The sequence below is a fragment of the Syngnathus leptorhynchus genome, chromosome 5 (assembly GCF_054491065.1).
Source record: "Syngnathus leptorhynchus isolate UIUO chromosome 5, UIUO_Slep, whole genome shotgun sequence".
NCBI lineage: Eukaryota > Metazoa > Chordata > Actinopteri > Syngnathiformes > Syngnathidae > Syngnathus > Syngnathus leptorhynchus.
In genome coordinates this window covers 3,447,496-3,470,329 of record NC_141199.1, presented here as the reverse complement: position 1 = coordinate 3,470,329, position 22,834 = coordinate 3,447,496, and the positions used below count along the sequence as shown (strand labels likewise).

Sequence of the window (22,834 nt, the reverse complement as noted above, 5' to 3'; positions counted from 1 at the left end):
TACTAATATAATTATCATATAAACACCATCATTAGATGATACTTGCCGTTGAATTGTTTAATAAGTGATATCATTATCATTGGAAACATATTTGCAATTGTTACCAATTAAACATGAATTCAAAATATTTTAAAATAATTTAACAGAGTAATTTAAACTACCGTATTTTTTGGACTAAAAGTTGCGTTTTTTTTCATAGTTTGGGTGGGGGGGTGACTTATACTCAGGAGTGACTTATATGTTACGCTCTGTGAGGGTCTGCTGGGAAAGTCTGGCAGAATCCCCTGTCAGGAAGAGCTTCAACTCCCACCTCCGGCAGAGCTTTTCCCACGTCCCGAGGGAGGCGGGGGACATTGAGTCAGAGTGGACCTTGTTCCGCGCCTCCATTGTTGAGGCAGCCGACCGGAGCTGTGGCCGTAAGGTTGTTGGTGCCTGTCGTGGCGGCAATCCCCGAACCCGCTGGTGGACACTGGCGGTAAGGGATGCCATCAAGCTGAAGAAGGAGTCCTATAGGGCCGTTTTGGCCTGCGGGACTCCGGAGGCAGCTGACAGGTACCGGATGGCCAACCGGAACGCGGCTTCGGCGGTTGCTGAGGCAAAAACTCGGGCGTGGGAGGAGTTTGGCGAGGCCATGGAGAATGACTTCCGGACGGTTTCGAGGAAATTCTGGTCCACCATCCGGCGTTTCAGGAGGGGGAAGCCGTGCACGATCTACACTGTTTACAGTGGAGATGGTGTGCTGCTGACCTCGACTCGGGATGTCGTGAGTCGGTGGGGGGAATACTTCGAAGACCTCCTCAATTCCACCGACACGCCTTCCATTGTGGAAGCAGGGCCTGAGGACTCTGAGGCGGACTCTCCAATCTCGGAGATCGAAGTCACTGAGGTAGTTAAAAAACTCCTCGGTGGCAAGGCCCCGGGGGTGGATGAGAACCGCCCGGAGTTCTTAAAGGCTCTGGATGTTGTGGGGCTGTCATGGCTGACACACCTCTACAGCATTGCGTGGACATCGGGGACGGTGCCTCTGGATTGGCAGACTGGGGTGGTGGTTCCCCTCTTTAAGAAGGGGGACCGGAGGGTGTGTTCCAATTACAGAGGAATCACACTCCTCAGCCTCCCTGGTAAGGTCTATTCAGGGGTGCTGGAGAGGAGGATCCGTCGGGAGGTCGAACCTCGGATTCAGGAGGAGCAGTGTGGCTTTCGTCCTGGCCGTGGAACAGTGGACTAGCTCTACACCCTCGGCAGGATCCTCGAGGGTGCATGGGAGTTCGCCCAACCAGTCCACATGTGTTTTGTGGACTTGGAGAAGGCGTTTGACCGTGTCCCATCAGGAGGTTCTCTGGAAGGTGCTTCGGGAGTACGGGGTGCCGAGCCAACTGATAAGGGCGGTTCGGTCCCTGTATCACCGATGCCAGAGTTTGGTCCGCATTTCCGGCAGTAACTCGGATTCGTTCCCAGTGAGGGTTGGACTCCGCCAAGGCTGCCCTTTGTCACCGATTCTGTTCATAATTTTTATGGTCAGAATTTCTAGGCGCAGCCGAGGCGTTGAGGGGCCTCTGTACCGGTCCGTCGTGGTAAAGAGAGAGCTGAGCCAAATGGCAAAGCTCTCGATTTACCGGTCGATCTACGCTCCTACCCTCACCTATGGTCACGAGCTATGGGTCGTGACCGAAAGAACGAGATCCAGGATACAAGCGGCTGAAATGAGTTTCCTCCGCAGGGTGTCCGGGCTTTCCCTTAGAGATAGGGTGAGAAGCTCGGTCATCCGGGAGAGACTCGGAGTAGAGCCGCTGCTCCTCCACGTTGAGAGGAGCCAGATGAGGTGGCTCGGGCATTTCATCAGGATGCCTCCTGGACGCCTCCCTGGGGAGGTGTTCCGGGCATGTCCCACCGGTAGGAGACCCCGGGGTCGACCCAGGACGCGCTGGAGAGACTACGTCTCTCGGCTGGCCTGGGAACGCCTTGGGATCCCCCGGGATGAGCTGGAGGAAGTGGCTGGGGAGAGGGAGGTCTGGGAGTCCCTCCTAAAGCTGCGCCCCCGCGACTCGACCCCGGATAAGCGGAAGAAGATGAAGGTGAAGGTAAAACACATGGCAGGCGAGCAGAAGCTGTTGTAACCAACAGTGTTGTCTACTTCGCTTTTTTTTTTTTTGTCAAATGTATTTCAACTGTTCACCCCAAACAGTAGTTTTCCACGATTTATCAAATAAAAATAAAAATAAATTGTTTTCTACTTCCAGTGGTGAAGTATTGTTCGTTCGAGATGTCACGTAGTGTGTGTCACAGCAATGCCAGAGAGATGACCCATATTCTACATTCTTTTTTTCTAGTTCCCCTCACTTGCTTCCTACATTTTCACTTTTCTTTTGGGAGTGTACTATCTTGAGTTTTGTGTAATCTGCAAACAATCATTGCCAGTTTCGACCATCTCACTGCTTGGAATTCATTCAGCAGGGCTTTGTAGCTGCTATCTACCGTCGTTCGCCGGCCAGCCCGCTCGCCCGGTTAGCATTGGCCCGAAGCGGCTCGCGAACAGCGAAGAAACTGTAAAGACGCATAGTTGCCCCAATCCAAACCTCTGTCTACTGGCTCTCGCACCTTGGTCATGGGTGACTCCATTACCCGCAACATCCCGCTTAAAAATCCAGCCACAGCAATGATTATTCCTGGCTGCCTATATTTACCAACTTCTCGAGATATGAACCAGAGCATCTACTTCCAAACCAATTTTCAACTTCTGAACCGACGCACCGAACTGGTCGGAAACAAATAACGAAAAATCGGCCTCTCCGTCACGGAGGTCATTCCAAATTTTGGAAGATTTTCTAAATGTCAGCGGTGGCTGTCACACAAACTGTCCGAGCCTCACTGGTTTTCCGGTTGGACAGAAATTACGAAAAATCGGCCTCTCCACCCTGGAGGTCATCTCAATTTTGAGAATATTTTCTAAGTGTCAGAAGTGGCTGTCACACAAACTGTCCGAGCCTCTGCGGTTCCCTGGTTGGACTCAAATGACGAAAAATCGGCCTCTCTGCCCTGAAGGTTGTCTCAATTGTGAGATTAATGTCAGCGTTGGCTGTCACACAAACTGTTTGTGCCGCCCTGGTTCCCCGGTTGGACAGAAATGACGAAAAATCAGCCTCTCCATCCTGGACCTCATCTCAGTTTTGAGATTATTTTCTAAGTGTCAGCGTTAGCTGTCACACAAACAGTTCGAGCCTTGCTGGTAAACGAGGGTCTTTTAGTAACCTCAAGGCCCAAAAAAAGTCTGCAAGGTCAAGCGCTTTCTCGATTCGGGGTCAAAGCTTTGGAACGCTCTATCGAGAGATATCAGAGCTGCTACCTCAGTAGAAGCATTCAAGACATGATTACAAACACACTTTAATGCTGTGGCCTTTAATTAACCTGTGCTGGCCAATTTGGCTGCAGTTTGTGCTCTCAGCAGCAGGTAACAACGAAAATCTCTTTCATTTGTCTGAACAAAAGAATCTACGGATAAAATCGACTTGACTTAACCTAACTGCAGACTAGAAAAAGTAGATTTCCTAAACTGCGATTGTGTAAATGTTGATTTATGTTGTTCAAAAGATAAGAGAGCTGCAGTCCTTTTTATATAATTGAATGTTTATTTATTTATTCAAGATATTTTGTTGTTCTATACTTTAATGCAAATGTCCCATATCCTTGAGAATTAAAAGATAAATTTCACTTAAAAAGGATGTACTCTAAATGGTTTTGCTCTAAACTAATCAGTTTATCAGTGGCATTTAGAAACAACAACAATGAAATACTGGTTACTGTGATAGTTTCTGGTGAGTATAACATCCTGAAAAAATTCTTATTGTGACTAGCCTACCAATAAACATTGTCAATAAAAACAGTACACAAACTAAACTGAAGGACACAATTGAAAATATCCTCCCAGGGCATACCATGAACAAAGTGGGGGCTCCGACCGGAGACACGGTGCACTAGTGGTTGTGTTTGTAAATGAGTTGAGCGCACTTAACCTTTCCGACCACACCCACTCTCAGACTAGTGGAAGGGCATCTTAGTCAATTTTTGAACGCACACTAAATATCTTTTATGAAGCTTGGTTGGCTTATCTACCACCAGGGAAGTTTTCTGGGGGAAACCCTGATAAGAGTATGAACATTATTATATAATTAATTTAATGGAAATGTCAGATGCAAGGTTTACTTTGCTTATTCGGTAATTTATGGGTATATTTACATATATTGAAAAATCTTTATGTAAATGTCTACTTCGCCTGCCATAAACCTTTGCACAAGTACATTTTTGTAGACATCTTTTGTGTATATCTCTCTGCTTACCTCTCATCCAGGTAAATTCTCAGCATCTTCCAGTTGAGCCGTCTAGTGTAAAAGATGAATTTAGCCTGCTCTGTGGGATGATCTACGAGTATGCCTTTAGACATGAAATAAGAGATACCCTATTGAGGAGGCAGGAAAGAGCAACAGAGAGAGGGAGATCATAGATTGGGCTCAGTACTTTTGAAGATCTAGACACACACGTACATGCGTGTGGTGGGGGTCTGTGCAACTCATCTTTTATGTTTGGCATGCATTACCTCCTCTGGGTTTGCGTTGAATGTAAGGCTCCCTTCATCTAGCTGTAGATATAGTCTTCTATATGAGAAACCAGCAGGCAACCTTCTGTTATATATGGAGCAGTGACCCCATGTGGACTTGCAGAGCCTAGAAAATCAACACAGGACGGTTACCAGAAAGACATTTATTGCAAACATATGGCAAAGTACCATCACAAACACCAAACTTAAATCTCCTTACCCCTGCCACAGATATTCATCATTGCCTAGGTCCTGCCACACACACCCGGCCAGACACAGATCAGTAGCATTCAGATACGACAATATGGTTATTCCCAACTCTGGTGGGAGCATCTCCAAATCTATAAAACGATTTTGTGCTTTACCTACAACAACAAATTACAGAGCAGGTTAAATAAACATAGGCATATACAGAAAATTAAAGAGCAAATTTGAATAAACACAAAGTACAAACGGAAAACTGAAAATGTCCTTTACACATTGTCATACACAGTCTTATGATGTTCAGTTCAGCAAGCATCAAAGGATTAAATCTGGGCATAGATTGGGATTTTCTGTTGGGCATCAATGAAGTCACGCAATATTTCAATATAACTCGAGAGTTAGAGGGAAATTTTTTAATCTTTAATGTCTTGTACAAATATCGTTATACGTATGAAGTGCATACAAATCAATCAAATCGAAAATTAATGTTCAGAAAAAATAGTGTGAGGTAAGACTATCGGAGTATTGCCTGATTTTGATGCAACAGATATGCCGGACAAATGTTCAATGTCATGGCCGATTTTAGGTTCTCTCGATGCATAGCCCACGTACTATGACACACTCAACGATTGGTTATTTGCTGTTTAGGATTTCCAAGAAAATGCTGAATATCTGGCACGTCAGAATCTTTGTTGGTCTTGCCGCAGACTGTGGCATGTCCTGCAGCAATTCATCTGATTGGAGTTTGCAATCCTTCACCCATACACATCTGCCCAGTGCCTTAAGTCAGCGGTCCAGATGCTATTAGAGGTACAGAGGACTATGTGAAAGCTCAGTAGGGATCGAGCCCTTTCCATTGCCTGGGCCACTTTTTGGAATGACCTCCTGCTTAACTTCAGGCCAGCCTAAACATATACATATTCAATTTTTTCAGAATCATTCCACTGAGACAGCACTTGCTAAAGTGACTAATGATCTCCTCATAGCTATGGATTCAAACACTTCATCGGTATTCTTACTACTCGATCTTAGTGCTGCCTTCGACACTGTTGACTTCGATATTTTATTAGAGCGTCTTAAAAGTTGTGTTGGTATTTCGGGATCAGCACTAGGCTGGTTTCATTCGTATCTATCAGACAGGACGCACCGAGTGGTCCATGGCAATGCGTCCTCTGAGCTCTATAAAGTTACGTGTGGTGTCCCACAGGGATCGGTACTAGGACCAATTCTATTTAATATTTATATGACTCCGCTTGGGGACATAATACGTAAATATAATATTAGTTTTCAATGTTACGCGGATGACACCCAATTATATATGCCGTTATCAATTACAGATCCGCGGGACTGTTGTAATCTTGAGGCATGCCTTGTGGAGATCAAGCAATGGATGTCTCTCAACTTCCTTCGTCTGAACCCAGATAAAACTGAGATGTTGATAATTGGTCCAGCTCGTTATCAACATTTATTTAAGGAAACCACAATAACTATAGATAACCGTACTATCACTCAGAGTGATACTGTAACTAATCTCGGGGTAATGTTTGACTACACGCTCTCCTTTCAATAGCACATTAAGAATATAACCAGAATAGCATTTTTTCACCTTCGTAATATTGCTAAGATTCGCCCAATCCTCTCGACCGGTGATGCGGAAATTATTATACATGCGTTTATCACGTCGCGCCTGGACTACTGTAATGCATTATTCTCTGGTCTTCCCAAGTCCAGCATCAAAAGTCTACAGTTAGTACAAAATGCTGCTGCAAGGCTGCTCTCACGGACAAAAAAATTTAAACACATTACCCCAATATTAGCCAATTTACACTGGGTCCCGGTCCATTTAAGATGTGACTTCAAGGTTCTTCTATTAACCTATAAATCATTGCATAGCTTAGCGCCTTCATATCTCGTCGACTTAGTTGTTCCTTATGTTCCGTCTCGTAACCTTTGTTCGCAAAACGCTAGTCTTTTAGTGACACTGAGGGCCAAGAAAATGTCTGCAGGGGCTAGAGCATTTTCTATTCGGGCTCCAGAGCTCTGGAATGCCCTTCCAATGGATATTAGAACTGCTAACTCAGTAGAAACATTTAAGACACGTTTAAAGATGTATTTCTATGATATGGCCTTTAATTAGCCTGTAGTAGCCGATTCGGCTGGAGTTTGTTTTTGCTCCCTCTCCCCGACCCCACCCCTCTCCGGCTGGGGAGGTGGTTAGGTGACACCCAAGCTGACGGCGGCTATCTAGATTATGGTGGACCACTTCAGCATGAGGGAACTGCAGCAGATTAACCTCCTAGAGGACACTGCCAGGACAATCGAAGGCACCTCCGACAGCTGGACATCCACTTTTTGATATATTATGTATTTTATGTGCCCTCTTTGTCCATTGCAGCCTGGTGATCCTGAAAGGGGGATCCTTCCATCTGTGGTCCCTTCTCAAGGTTTCTCATTTTTCCCCTAGTAGGGGTTTTTGAGTTTTTCCTTGCCCATTTGGGAGCCCAATATCAGGGGATGCTTTGAGAATAATTGTCAATTGATTGTCTATGTGAAGCCCTTTGAGACTGCTTGTGATTTAGGGCTATACAAATAAACTTGACTTGACTTTGCAGGCACTGCCATTACCGCTGAGGGCATCTTCCTGCAGCTCTTAATTTTGACTATGGACACCTACTGTAGTTTACTTTTTTTTGTATTGTTTTATATTAAGTGTTCAATGTTGCCCACTCTGCATCCATTGTTGGATGGAGGATCCTCCCATCTGCGGTCAATTCTCAAGGTTTCTCATTTTTCTCCAGTTGGTGTTTTTTTGAGTTTTTCTTGCCCTCCTGGGTGTTAAGATCAGGGGATGTTATTGTTCGCCTCTCGGCGGAGGCTTTGTGGCAGTTTGTCTACTGTCTACCGTCGATCATTGGACATGTAAGTATGGCTGTGGATCAAGAGGTTTGTACGGCTTCGTGCACCAACTGCACCCTTCTCTTAGAGAGGTTGTCCCTGCTAGAGGGACGTGTCCGCCAGCTAGAGCAGAATAGTGTGATAACAGTAGATGTGGCAAATACAGATGCGGGCTGTAGTCAGCCTGCTAGCCCAGTTCGCATTAGCCCCAAGCGGCTTGCTAACTGCGACGAGCCAGTTAAGACGCATAGCCGTCCCAAGCTATTTCGGTGAACTGGCTCTCGCACCTTGGTCATAGGTGACTCCATTACCCGAAATATCACGCTTAAAAATCCAGCCACGGTAATGTGTATCCCTGGAGGCAGAGCACCCAACATAGAAGCTAATCTTAGGGAACTGGCTTGCAATAGGTCTAGTCAACAGCGTACATAGGTCCAACAACACTAGCTACTCTGATATAGTGATACACGTTGGCTCCAATGATGTTAGGATGAGGCAATCTGAGATCACAAAGACAAACATAGCGAGGACTTGTGATCTCGCCAGAAAGATGAGTTGACATTGAGTATTCGTCTCTGGCCCCCTGCCTGGGAGAGGCACTGATGATAGGTTTAGTAGATTAGTCTCCCTTAATCGATGGATGGCTGGTTTCTGTAAGAAGCGGGACTGTATTATATAGATAACTGATCCTCCTTCTGGGGCCGCCCGACCTGCTGAGGAAGGACGGCCTTCAATTTAACCGTGAAGGCGCCTTCACCCTTTCTAGGAATATAGAGGACTGTTTGAGCCACTCATGACAGGTCACCTTAGAGCAGGCTGGGGCACAGGTGACTAGACCACCTGTCAGGATGGGTTTGGCCGTCCTTCCTCAGGAGGCCTTCATCCTAACCGTGAAGGCGCTTTCACTCTTTCAAGGTGTATAGATTACTGTTTGATCCATTCATGACAGGTCACTTTAGAGTAGGCCGGGTCACAGGTGATTAGGTCACCTGTTAGGTATTTTTTTTTTTCATTTTTCTTTTTTTATTTGATTTGACTTTATTAATTCATGCTTGCAGTGGAGGCAAAAAGGCCGCACGGAAAAACCAGCAGAACTTTACAATAACAATAATAAAAAAATACATACCGTAATTTTCGGATTTAAAAGTCGCGTTTTTTTTAATAGTTTGGGTGGGGGGGGGGGGGGGGGCGACTTATACTCAGGAGCGACTTATGTTTTTTTTTTTTCAAAAAAATTTACTCATTAACACATTACTTACTAGTACAGTTGATCACCTCACATATTATTTTTAATACACTGAAAAAACGAATAAAGCAATTCACACTTTAAAGCACAATATTCAAGTTCATGAAACAAATAAACAAAACAATAAAAAACAACTGAAAAAGAAATATAGTTATTTTCAAACTAAACTGAACGAGGGTGATTTAAATTTCACCATTGGCCGTGACGCAACAACTGGGAGGGGAAAGCGCTGTTTTTTTGAGTTTTAAAAAAGCACAGGTCTGGTGAAGAGAATTTAGTGTGGTGATGTGTAAAAAAAAAAAAAAAAAAAAAAAAAAAAAAAGGCAGCAATGCAATTTAGGATGCAAGCTCTGCTTGTGATGGACAGCATGCGAGCACACATTGCGCCAGACATGCAAATCACGAGTCCGACGGCGCGCGTACACGGCATTGTTTACACGATCGATGATCGATGTATTTTATGATTTGGAGTGACAGATGGTTTGGTAATATTGTTGCTATATGATAGTTATTTGAAATATACTTTATATATCGTTATATGGGTCTGTGGAATAATTAGACATGCAAATCACGAGTCCGACGGCGCTCGTACGCGGCATTGTTTACACGATCAATGATCGATGGATTTTATGATTTGGAGTGACAGATGGTTTGGTAATATTGTTGCTATGTTAGTTATTTGAAATATACTTTATATATCGTTATATGGGTCTGTGGAATAATTAGACATGCAAATCACGAGTCCGACGGTGCGCGTACGCGGCATTGTTTACACGATCGATGATTGATGTATTTTATGATTTGGAGTGACACAGATGGTTTGATAAACGTGTTATTTATGTAATAATCATTTGAATAACTCTGAATGTTACGTAGGCCCGTTCTCAGCCTCTCGTTTGTGTATGTCACGTTAGCATACCGTATCGTTTAGCCTGTTGTTGCTGGTTCGTGTCTGTTTTTGGTGTTGGATTTAGACAAATACATTTGCCCCAAAAGTGCGACTTATACTCCGGAGCGAATTATATATGTTTTTTTTTCACGTTATTGTGCATTTTATGGGTGGTGCGACTTATACTCCGGAGCGACTAATAGTCCGAAAATTACGGTATATTAAATATTTTAAAAAAACAAGACACGTTTTTCAAAGCAGCGGGCATGGAAAACGTTCTGGGCATGGACATGGAAAAAGTGTCAGTTCTGGTGGCCATGCGGTTTTGCTTGTTTAAATAATGTCTAAATAATGTCATTATACAGCCTGACTGATATATACATGGAGTTTCTCAGCCTGTTGGTCTTGGTCCTGGGTTCAGGTTCAGCCAGCTTGTGTTGGTTCATCAAACTCCTGGTAGTGCAGCTGCCTTGTCGGAGGTAGCAGGTCATGCAGAGGGTGTTGCTGATCATGCATGTCTGACCAGCTTCACTGCAGCCTCCTCCCTCCTGGTCTGGAGTGATGGTAGAGGTTGTGAGAAGTTACCTGCTCTCCTTCTGATGATTTTGCAGGCACGTGTCTGGACTCGCTCGAGCTCTGCTTGTTGTCTTTTAGAGCAGCCCACCAAGAGTACTGAACTGTATTCCAGACACGGCCTAATGAGAGTGGTGTAGATAGTGATAAGGTCATCTGCAGGTAGCTCGTGTGTCCCCATCACTGTGAGATTATTTATGGCGTTTTCAATGTGTATATTTCCAGTTAAGTTAAAGTTAACTAGCGCTAGGCTAGATTACCAGCATGCACATATCTCCTTGTGTAGACTAGAGCGTCACAGTTTGAATAGTGCCACAGTATACAGTGACACATTCTCGACCGAGGAGGTAGACAAATCATATCACTCCACCATGACCGGTCTCGCTGATGGAACGGTGTGTTTGCCAAATATTAACTATCAAATTCCTATGGTCGTATCTTCCTGCCGCGCTAATAAACATTTTAGAGGTAATGTCGGGCCTAGACAACAGAAATCTTACTCGTATTTCGTTTAAAAATCCTCCGATAGATACGAACCCTGATCTACCGATTAGACTCAAACTCGGTTTTATGAATATTAGATAACTTCTTACGAAAGCAGCACTTGTTGATGACATCACAGAACATAATCTAAATATTTTTGGTCTTTGTGAGACCTGGTTAAAACCTAATGAACTGCTGCTGCTTAATGAGGCCTCGCCTCCAAATATTGTGAGCTTGCATGTGGCGTGTCCTCGTAAAAAGGGTGGGGGTATCGCCCGCATCTCTAATGCCGATCTTAGATTTAGGCCTCGTTCGATTAACGTATTTAAAACATTTGAAGTTTTCATTGTCCAATCCACAGCTCTATCGTCATTTTATCTTGCTGTTATTTACCGTCCACCCGGGGCTTACTCTGGCTTCCTGGATGAATTTTCAGAATTCGTGGCTGATCTAGTGACAAATGCGGATAATATAATAATCATGAGCGATTTTAACATCCACATGAATTTACCGTCAGAGCCACTTACTTCGGCATTTCAGACTCTAATTGATACGTTTGGTTTTACGCAAGCCGTACAGGTAGCAACGCATAAGAATGGTAATACCTTAGATTTGGTATTATCCCTAGGACTGGCAACCTCTAATATAACAGTACTGCCATACACTACTGTTTTGTCTGATCACTACTTAATAAAATTTGAAATTTTAGTTCTTAGTCAAAGACAAGAGAGCAATCAGAATTATAGCAGCCGTAATATTAACTCCATGACTGAGACTGCGCTATCTGCAATTGCCGTATTGCCCTCATATACCGGCTCTATTAATAATCTTACAAATGAATTCAATGCTACATTGTTAAATGCCATCGACTCTGTGGCGCCGCTACGTCTGAAAACTAGCCGTAGATTGCCTACTCCGTGGTTCACAGATGAAACACGTTCGCTTAAGCAATTAAGTAGAAAGCATGAGCGCAAATGTCGTTTAACCAAACTTGAGGTTTTCCATCAGGCATGGCGCGACAGCCTCCTGAAATATAAAGATGTGCTTATCTTAGCAAAAACTCGTTATTTTTCGCAGGTCATTAATCTCAATAAGAACAATCCTAAATACATATTTGATACAGTGGCAAAGCTAACACTACGCCAGCCGACCCCCGATAGCTCCTTTCACTCTGCTGAAGAGTTCATGAAATTCTTTGCTCGAAAAATTTAATCCATTAGGGATGAGATCAAGATGACCATTCCGATCGCTCAGTCGGGACCGCCGATTACCGGCGCTGACGATCATGCAATAACCCTCTCAAATTTTAAAAGCGTGTCCCTCGAAAGGCTTACACAATTGGTTAGTGCGGCTAAACAAACATGTTTACTCGACCCGCTTCACGCCAAACTATTTAAAGAATTATTTCAAATCTTAGGACCGTCCGTTTTAAATATAATTAATCTGTCTGTCTCTTCTGGGATAGTGCCAACAGCCTTTAAAACCACTATCATTAAACCTGACTGTTGTAATCTTGAGGCATGCCTTGCGGAGATCAAGCAATGGATGTCTCTCAACTTCCTTCGTCTGAACCCAGATAAAACTGAGATATTGATAATTGGTCCAGCTCGTTATCAACATTTATTTAAGGAAACCACAATAACTATAGATAACCGTACTATCACTCACAGTGATACTGTAACTAATCTCGGGGTAATATTTGACCAAACGCTCTCCTTTCAAAAGCACATTAAGAATATAACCAGAATAGCATTTTTTCACCTTCGTAATATTGCTAAGATTCGCCCAATCCTCTCGACCGGTGATGCGGAAATTATTATACATGCATTTATCACGTCGCACCTGGACTACTGTAATGCATTATTCTCTGGTCTTCCCAAGTCCATTATCAAAAGTCTACAGTTAGTACAAAATGCTGCTGCAAGGCTGCTCTCACGGACAAGAAAATTTGATCACATTAGCCCAATATTAGCCAATTTACACTGGCTCCCGGTCCATTTAAGATGTGACTTCAAGGGTCTTCTATTAACCTATAAATAATTGCATGGCTTAGCGCCTTCATATCTCGTCGACTTAGTCGTTCCTTATGTTCCGTCTCGTAACCTTAGTTCGCAAAACGCTATCCTTTTAGTGATGGATATTAGAACTGCTACCTCAGTAAAAACATTTAAGACACGTTTAAAGACATATTTCTATGATATGGCCTTTAATTAACCTGTAGTAGCCGATTCGGCTGGAGTTTGTTTTTGCTCCCTTTCCCCGACCCCACTCCCCCCACCCCTCCCCGGTTGGGGGAGGTGGTTAGGTGACACCCAAGCTGACGGTGGCTATCTAGATTCTCGTGGACCAATTCAGCATGAGGGAACTGCAGCGGATTACCCTCCTAGAGGACACTGCCAGGACAATCCAAGGCACCTCCGACAGCTCTTCGCTTTGGCCTGGACATCCACTTTTTGATTTCCATATTATGTATTTTATGTGCCCTCTTTGCATCCATTGCAGCCTGGTGATCCTGAAAGGGGGATCCTTCCATCTGTGGTCCTTTCTCAAAGTTTCTCATTTTTCCCCTGGTAGGGTTTTTTTTAGTTTTTCCTTGACCTTTTGGGAGCCCAAGATCAGGGGATGCTTTGAGAATAATTTTCAATTGATTGTCTATGTGACGCCCTTTGAGACTGCTTGTGATTTAGGGCTATACAAGTAAACTCGACTTTACTTGATTTGACATATTATGTCGTGCCTGGACTACTGTAACTCATTATTCTCTGGTCTTCCTAAGTCCAGTATCAAAAGTCTACAGTCTACTTACATTGGCTCCCGGTCCATTTAAGATGCGACTTCAAGGTTCTTTTATTAACCTATAAATCATTGCATGGCTTAGCGCCTTCATATCTCACGGACCTAGTTGTTCCTTACATTCGCTCCCGTAACCTCTGCTCTTTTAGTGACCCCGAGGGCCGAGAAAATGTCTGCAGGGTCTAGAGCATTTTCTATTCAGGCTCCAGACCTTTGGAATGCCCTAACAATGGATATTAGAACTGCTTCCTCATTAGAAACATTTAAGACACGTTTACAGACAAATCTTTATGATATGGCCTTTAAGAAACCTGTAGTGGCCGATTCGGCTGAAGTTAGTTTTTTTTGCCCCATCCCTCCCCGGCTGGGGAGGCGGTTAGGTGACACCCAGACTGACAACGGCTGTCTGGATTTCTCGCGGACCAATCAGGATGAGTGAACTGCAGCTGATTACGCCCCTTGAAGACACTGCCAAGACAATCGAGGGCACCTCCTGCAGCTCTTCACTTCACTGAATTGGACATCAACTTTTTCTTTTGATTTTTTTTACATTATGTATTCTATGTGCACTCTCTGCATCCATTACAGCCTGGTCATCCTGGAAGAGGGATTCTCCCATCTGTGGTCCCTTCTCAAGGTTTCTCATTTTTCCCCCAGTCGTTTTTTTTGTTTGTTTTTCCTTGCCCTCCTGGGAGTTTAAGATCAGGGGATGTTTGAGAATAATTGTCAATTTTTCGTATATGTGAAGCCCTTTGAGACTTGCCTGTGATTTAGGGCTATATAAATAAACTTGACTTAACATGCACAGCTCACGCCTAACAGTCGGTGTGAACTCAGCATAAATTAGATTAGTATTTTGAAATTACTTGTACAGTAAATATAGGTTTGATGAGCATAGTCCTGTAATTGATTGGTCTCAGAGGTTACACAGTATACATTTAAGTAATTAATGACCAAAAGGTACAGTTTCTTTTTCAAGAAAAAGCAAAGTATTGCTATAATTATGCACACCAATCAGTTAAAATGCAAAGCAAAGGACTGTTTAATAAGATAAATAAAATGGCCGAGCAGTATTGCTAGTATAAAATATTATCATCCTACCTCCTCTGCGTGTTTTCAATAGATGGTAGATGTCAGGGCCATAGCAGTGTTGAGGCATTCTTCGAAGTGTGGCTCCATCCCTCCCTGGGGAAATTGTTTTTATTTACAAATCTCAGTTACATATCTTGAATTTACATTTACAGATAAGATAACAAACCCTTTGCCAACAAATTTAGGATGTGAAAATGTAAATAAAACCATAATGCAATATTTGTAAATCATTTTCTTTCTGTATTCAATTGGACATGAAAGAAGATAAGACATTGAATGTTCAAAATTATAACTATCTTTTTTTTTTTCTCAATATTCACAAATTTTGAGTTTGATGCCTGCAACGTTCCATAAAAAGCAGGGACAGGGACATGTTTACCACTGTTTTACATAAACTTTCAATTTAACACTCAATAACTGTTTGGGAATTTAAGTGGATTTCTTCTCAATTCTTGTTTAATGCACAATTTTAGTTTGTCAATAGTCTGGGGTCTCTGTTGTCCTAATTTAAACCACACAATTTCAATAAGAGACATAATTGTAAAAGTGTGTGATCCATAAATTTATCAAAGCCTTTAATTGTTGATCATCTAAATCTGGTGGAGGAATGACAACCTTTCCTTATCCAGTACTGATTAATGAGTCTCATAATTTCCTGGATAATTTCTTTCAGATTAATCTTTATGTGTCCAGTGAACTCTAATAAATTTGAAATTGTCGCTGTCCTAATATAGTGCATCCATAGTAACCAGCACTGCACAAGACATTGCAATTTAAAACTGAGAATTGACCTGGATGTCACCATTTCCACACAGAACTTAGTCAAGTTTTGTTTAAAAAAAAAAGTGACAACATTTAAATATGACACACAGAGACACATATGACAATTATTAACGCCCTTATAATAAGTAGTCAAGTGTATTGCGGCAAGCATTCTACTCTGGAAACTGAGTGGCTAGATCAGGGGTGGGTAAACTTTTTGACTTGAGGGCCGAATTGAATTGGTTCTAAATTTTGACTGGGGCAGAAACAGGAGGAGATGGATGGAGTGTTTGTGTGAAGTGATATAAATGACATGTAAAGGTCATTCCATAAAAGGTTTTGGCCTTTACTACGTAGTAAAGCAAGGATATAAAAAAAGCTTTTTGAAAATAAATGAATTTATTAACAGCATTAAAATAAATATTTCACCAAAAAACTACAATCACTAATTCAATACGACACTGTTATTATGAATAACAGTTTCCATCACTTCAGCGCCTGCAGGTCAGATTTATGAAAGATGTTTGTCTTATGAGGCAAAATCACATCAAACGGCAAACATTCTGACCAAATACATTATCTTGAAGAATCAGTGAAAGAATACATCTAAATAAAGCAATAAAGAAACCAAAACGGCAACATGGTGACCGATATCTGAAAATCAGAGCAGAGCTTTAACTCACAAACACCTGGTGACAGGTGAGGAAACGGAAAACACTTCCTTCAAGTTAAGATGAGTCGCAAACAGGTGGTGCATCAAAAACTTGCCTCAGTACTTGACTTTTGAGCTGCAGTTTGTTGGTGAAAAAGTTTTGTTGAAATTAGCTGTCAACCTCTCCGCTGTAGCCGCCCGTTCATGTGTTGACTGCTAGCGTAGTTAGCATGCTTTGTAGCAAAGTGACAGCTAATATTGTGCTCTTGAATACTGCAACCGTTTCTTGGCATATCTGACAAACCTGCATTGATTGGACTCCAGCAAATAAACACTCGGCACTCAGTGTCCATCTTTCTTTCCTTGGGCCACTCATTTTAATTGAAGGATTCTAGGTGAAGGTTTGTGGGTGGCTTTAGCGTAAAACTATCTGAAAGCTCAGCGAGCGAATTACAATACTAACGTCACAGCTCACACTCAAAATTCGGCACTGATAATGAATCGGGTCCATACTACTGAGTACGTACACGCACTTGCGAGTGTGCACTGAGCTTTCTGACGCGGCTTCCGGGAGTAAATGCGCGGGCGGGCGGTTCCCCATCTGCTGGGGAAATGCAGTCATTGAGGGGAAATTGACAAAAAAAAAAAGTTTGATAATACAATTTATTCAAGTTGGGTGGGCTGGATTAAACGTTCCCATGGGTCGGATGAGGTCATGTACATACATGTTACAGTGGTACAGCAGTCATTGACGATGTAAGTAGGTCCCCTAACAAGAGAAATGAACGATCACATATGTCTAACCTTTAGGACAATGTAGTATTGCTCCAAATGTTGGTTTACATTCCTTGGTCTACCGTCGATCATCGGACACGTAAGTATGGCTGCGAAACAAGAGGTTTGTACTGCTTCGTGCACCAACTGCACCCTTCTGTTAGAAAGGCTGTCCTTGCTAGAGGGACGTGTCTGCCAGTTAGAGCAGAATAGTGCGATAACAGTAGATGTGGCGGACACAGTCGCGGACTGTAGTCAGCCCGCTAGCCAAGTTAGCATTAGCCTCAAGCGTCTTGCTAATCGCAATGAGCCCGGTAAAACGCATAGCCGTCCAAAGTCATCTTGGTCTACTGGCCCTCGCACCTTGGTCATAGGTGACTCCATTACCCGAAATATCACGCTTAAAAATCCAGCCACGGTAATGTGTATTCCTGGGGGCAGAGCACCCGACATAGAAGCTAATCTTAGGGAGCTGACTCGCAATAGGACTAGTCAACAGCGTAGTTCCAACAACACTAGCTACTCTGATATAGTGATACACGTCGGCGCCAATGATGTTAGGATGAGGCAATCTGAGATCACAAAGAGAAACATAGCGAGGACTTGTGATCTCGCCAGAAAGATGAGTCGGCATCGAGTATTTGTCTCTGGCCCCCTGCCTGGGAGAGGATCTGATGAGAGGTTTAGTAGATTAGTCTCCCTTAATCGATGGATGGCTGGGTTCTGTAAAAAGCAGGGACTGTATTTCATAGATAACTGGTCCTCCTTCTGGGGCCGCCCTGACCTGCTGAGGAAGGACGGCCTTCATCCTAACCGTGAAGGCGCCTTCACTCTTTCTAGGAATATAGATTACTGTTTGAGCCACTCATGACAGGTCACCTTAGAGCAGGCCGGAGCACAGGTGACTAGACCACCTGTCAGGATGGGTTTGGAGTCAGTTAAGTTAAAGTTAACTAGCGCTAGGCTAGATTTCCAGCATGCACATAGCTCCTTGTGTAGACTAGAGCGTCACAGTTTGAATAGTGCTACAGTACACATGAACACACATTCTACTGAGGTGGCAGACAAATCCAATCGCTCCACCCCGACCGGTATAGCTGATGATATGGTGCCTGTTTCAGATAATATTACGTGTGTACCAAATATTTACTATCAAATTCCTACGGTCGTATCGTCCCACCGCGCGAATAAACAATTGAGAGGTGATGTCAGGCCTAGAGAACACAATCTTACTTTCATTTCGTTTAAAAATCCTTTGATAAATACAAACCCTGATCAACCGATTACACTTAAACTAGGTTTTATGAATATTAGCTCGCTTCATACGAAAGCAGTTCTCGTTAATGACCTCATCACAGAACATAATCTAAATATATTTGGTCTTTGCGAGACCTGGTTAAAACCTAATGAACTGCTACCGCTTAATGAGGCCTCGCCTCTAAATTTTGTGAGCTCGCATGTGGCGCGTCCTCGAAAAAAGGGTGGGGGTGTTGCCCTCATCTCAAATTCCAACCTTAGATTTACGCCTCGTTCGATTAACATATTTAAAACATTTGGAGTTCTCACTGTCCGATCCACCGCTTTATCGTCATTTTATCTTGTTGTTATTTACCGTCCACCTGGGGCTTACTCTGGCTTCCTGGATGAATTTTCAGAATTCGTGGCTGATCTAGTGACAAATGCGGATAATAATAATCATGAGCGATTTTAACGTCCACATGAATTTACCGTCAGAGCCACTTACTTTGGCGTTTCAGACTCTAATTGATACGTTAGGTTTTACGCAAGGCGTACAGGTAGCAATGCATAAGAATGGTAATACCTTAGATTTGGTATTATCCCGAGGACTGGCAACCTCTAATATAACAGTACTGCCATACACTACTGTTTTGTCTGATCACTACTTAATAAAATTTGAAATTTTAGTTCTTAGTCAAAGACAAGAGAGCAATCAGAATTATAGCAGCCGTAATATTAACTCCATGACTGAGACTGCGCTATCTGGGCTACTGCCACCAGCAATTGCCGTATTGCCCTCATATACCGGCTCTATTAATAATCTTACAAATGAATTCAATGCTACATTGTTAAATGCCATTGACTCTGTGGCGCCGCTACGTCTGAAAACTCGCCGTAGATTGCCTACTCCGTGGTTCACAGATGAAACACGTTCGCTTAAACAATTAAGTAGAAAGCATGAGCGCAAATGTCGTTTAACCAAACTTGAGGTTTTCCATCAGGCATGGCGCGACAGCCTCCTGAAATATAAAGATGGGCTTATCTTAGCAAAAACTCGTTATTTTTCGCAGGTCATTACTCTCAATAAGAACAGTCCTAAATACCTATTTGATACGGTGGCAAAGCCAACACTACGCCAGCCAACCCCCGATAGCTCCTTTAACTCGGCTGACGAGTTCATGAAATTCTTTACTCGAAAGATTGTATCCATTAGGGATGAGATCAAGATGACCAGTCCGATCGCTCAGTCGGGACCGCCGATTACCGACGCTGACGATTATGCAATAACCCTTTCAAATTTTAAAAGCGTGTCCCTCGAAAGGCTTACACAATTAGTTAGTGCGGCTAAACAAACAACATGTTTACTTGACCTGCTTCCAGCCAAACTATTTAAAGAATTATTTCAAATCTTAGGACCGTCCGTTTAATTTATCTGTCTGTCTCCTCTGGGATAGTGCCAACAGCCTTTAAAACCGCTATTATTAAACCGCTACTTAAGCGACCTAATCTTGACCCGGACTGTCTCAGTAACTATAGGCCAGTTTCAAATCCCCCATTCATAGCAAAACTGCTTGAAAAAGTAGTAGCACAGCAGCTTATTGATTACATGGTCGCTAATAATCGATATGAATCTTCTCAGTCTGGGTTTAGAGCTAATCATTCCACTGAGACAGCACTTGCTAAAGTGACTAATGATCTCCTCTTAGCTATGGATTCAATACTTCATCGGTATTGTTACTACTCGATCTTAGTGCTGCCTTCGACACTGTTGACTTCAATATTTTATTAGAGCATCTTAAAGGTTGTGTTGGTATTTCGGGGTCAGCACTAGGCTGGTTTCATTCGTATCTATCAGACAGGACGCACCGAGTGGTCCATGGCAATGCGTCCTCTGAGCTCTATAAAGTTACGTGTGGTGTCCCACAGGGATCGGTACTAGGACCAATTCTATTTAATATTTATATGACTCCGCTTGGGGACATAATACGTAAATATAATATTAGTTTTTAATGTTACGCGGATGACACCCAATTATATATGCCATTATCAATGACAGATCCGCGGGACTGTTGTAATCTTGAGGCATGCCTTGCGGAGATCCAGCAATGGATGTCTCTCAACTTCCTTCGTCTGAACCCAGATAAAACTGAGATGTTGGTCCAGCTCGTTATCAACATTTATTTAAGGAAACCGCTATAACTCTAGATAACCGTACTATCACTCAGAGTGATACTGTAACGAATCTCGGGGTAATATTTGACCAAACGCTCTCCTTTCAAAAGCACATTAAGAATATAACCAGAATAGCATTTTTTCACCTTCGTAATATTGGTAAGATTCGCCCAATCCTCTCGACCGGTGATGCGGAAATTATTATACATGCATTTATCACGTCGCGTCTGGACTATTGTAATGCATTATTCTCTGGTCTTCCAGAGTCCAGCATCAAAAGTCTACAGTTAGTACAAAATGCTGCTGCAAGGCTGCTCTCACGGACAAGAAAATTTGATCACATTACCCAAATATTAGCCAATTTACACTGGCCCCCGGTCCATTTAAGATGTGACTTCAAGGTTCTTCTATTAACCTATAAATCATTGCATGGCTTAACGCCTTCATATCTCGTCGACTTAGTCATTCCTTATGTTCCGTCTCGTAACCTTCGTTCGCAAAACGCTTTTAGTGACACCGAGGGCCAAGAAAATGTCTGCAGGGGCTAGAGCATTTTCTATTCGGGCTCAAGAGCTCTGGAATGCCCTACCAATGGATATTAGAACTGCTACCTCAGTAGAAACATTTAAGACACGTTTAAAGACATATTTCTATGATATGGCCTTTAATTAACCTGTAGTGGCCGATTCAGCTGGAGTTTGTTTTTCTCCCTCTCCCCGACCCCACTCCACCCACCCCTCCCCGGCTGGGGAGGTGGTTAGGTGACACCCAAGCTGACGGTGGCTATCTACATTCTCATGGACCAATTCAGCATGAGGGAACATCAGCGGATTACCCTCCTAGAGGACACTGCCAGGACAATCCAAGGCACCTCCGACAGCTCTTCGCTTCGGCCTGGACATCCACTTTTTGATTTCCATATTATGTATTTTATGTGCCCTCTTTGCATTCATTGCAGCCTGGTGATCCTGAAAGGGGGATCCTTCCATCTGTGGTCCCTTCTCAAAGTTTTTAATTTTTCCCCTGGTAAGGTTTTTTTGAGTTTTTCCTTGCCCTTTTGGGAGCCCAAGATCAGGGGATGCTTTGAGAATAATTGTCAATTGATTGTCTATGTGAAGCCCTTTGAGACTGCTTGTGATTTAGGGCTATACAAATAAACTTGACTTGACTTTAGAGGTCTGTTTTCGCGTGTTCATACGATCGCAAATTAGCATATTTCTGTTAACTTATCTTGCCCAGTACTTTTTGTTAACATGTTACACGCACACCTGTATAATATTTATATTTTCAATATTTATGCAAAATTGTCATCATGTTATTTATACTATTAATGTATTATTTACACGTTCAATTATTTAATGTTGTAAGAATAAAATATGCACTTAAATGGTTTCATCAACATTTATTGACACACCAAAAATGTCCAGATGAGAGGGTGACCCTACTTCTTGGATTTCACTTATCGCGGGTGGTTTTTGGAACTAATTACTGTATCACTCTTTTAAAACAAAGGAACTTGATACGATGAAAAAAATTATCTTATCTGGCAATAATATATATGAATTCAAGATAACTTTTCATTGAATTTTATTTTCAAAGCTATTCACCTTCACTCATTCCAAAGAGTAAAAAACAACAACCTTACAATAACCTAGTTTTCTTACTATTGTAGCATTAACAAAGTGCAACAGAAATAGATAGGTCGATTTTTTTTATACATTAATCTATTTTATCATCACAATAAGTTAGTTCTTTTTACAGTGGGGCAAAAGTATTTAGACAGCCACCAATTGTGAAAGTTCAACCAACTTAAGAGACAGCTGTAATTTTCATCACTTAAACTATAAGACAAAATGAAAAAAAATTTAAAAATCCAGAAAATTTTTAAATAATTTGCAAATAATGGTGGAAAAGAAATATTTGGTCAATATTGGCCTCGATCTGGGGCTCCACGCAACGTCTCAGCCTGTGGGGTCAAACTGATCACCAGAACGGTGAACAAAAATCCCAGAACCCAGAATAAGGTCATTATTGACCGAATACATTTCTACCGTTACTTTGAAATAAATTCTTTAAAAATCATTTAAGAGGGATACTGCTGCCACAGCTCCACAAACTAGTACCGTATTTTTCGGACTATAAGTCGCGTTTTTTTTCATAGTTTGGGTGGGGGGCAACTTATACTCAGGAGTGACATATGTGAAATTATTCACAAATTTGTACTTGATCAATAACACATTACCGGAATTTTCGGACTATAACTCGCTCCGGAGTATAAGTCGCACCAGTCATAAAATGCACAATAAAATGAAAAAAAAACATATAAGTCGCACCACAGTATAAGGCACACTTTTGGGCCAAATTTATTTGTCAAAATCCAACACCAAGAACAGACATGAACCAGCAACAACAGGCTAAACGATACGGTATGCTAAAGTGACATATACACAAACGCGGAGCTGAGAACGG

General features: G+C 42.5%; 1 protein-coding gene and 1 pseudogene across 4 annotated transcripts in view; one reads left to right on the top strand and one right to left on the bottom strand.

The window, feature by feature from the left end:
- The window catches only part of fbxo8 (F-box protein 8), a 47,988-nt gene that overhangs the window by 8,849 nt on the left and 16,305 nt on the right, over positions 1 to 22,834 (bottom strand). For all 4 annotated transcript variants that reach the window (XM_085912969.1, XM_085912966.1, XM_085912968.1 and 1 more), the window contains 4 exons: positions 14,776 to 14,859; positions 4,812 to 4,956; positions 4,592 to 4,718; positions 4,335 to 4,453 (listed from right to left, as the gene is read on the bottom strand). In XM_085912969.1, the coding sequence (XP_085769095.1) occupies positions 4,335 to 4,453; positions 4,592 to 4,718; positions 4,812 to 4,956; positions 14,776 to 14,859 (475 nt within the window). The remainder of the gene's footprint in view (positions 1 to 4,334; positions 4,454 to 4,591; positions 4,719 to 4,811; positions 4,957 to 14,775; positions 14,860 to 22,834) is intronic.
- LOC147056251 (uncharacterized) lies at positions 16,879 to 19,280 on the top strand (annotated as a pseudogene).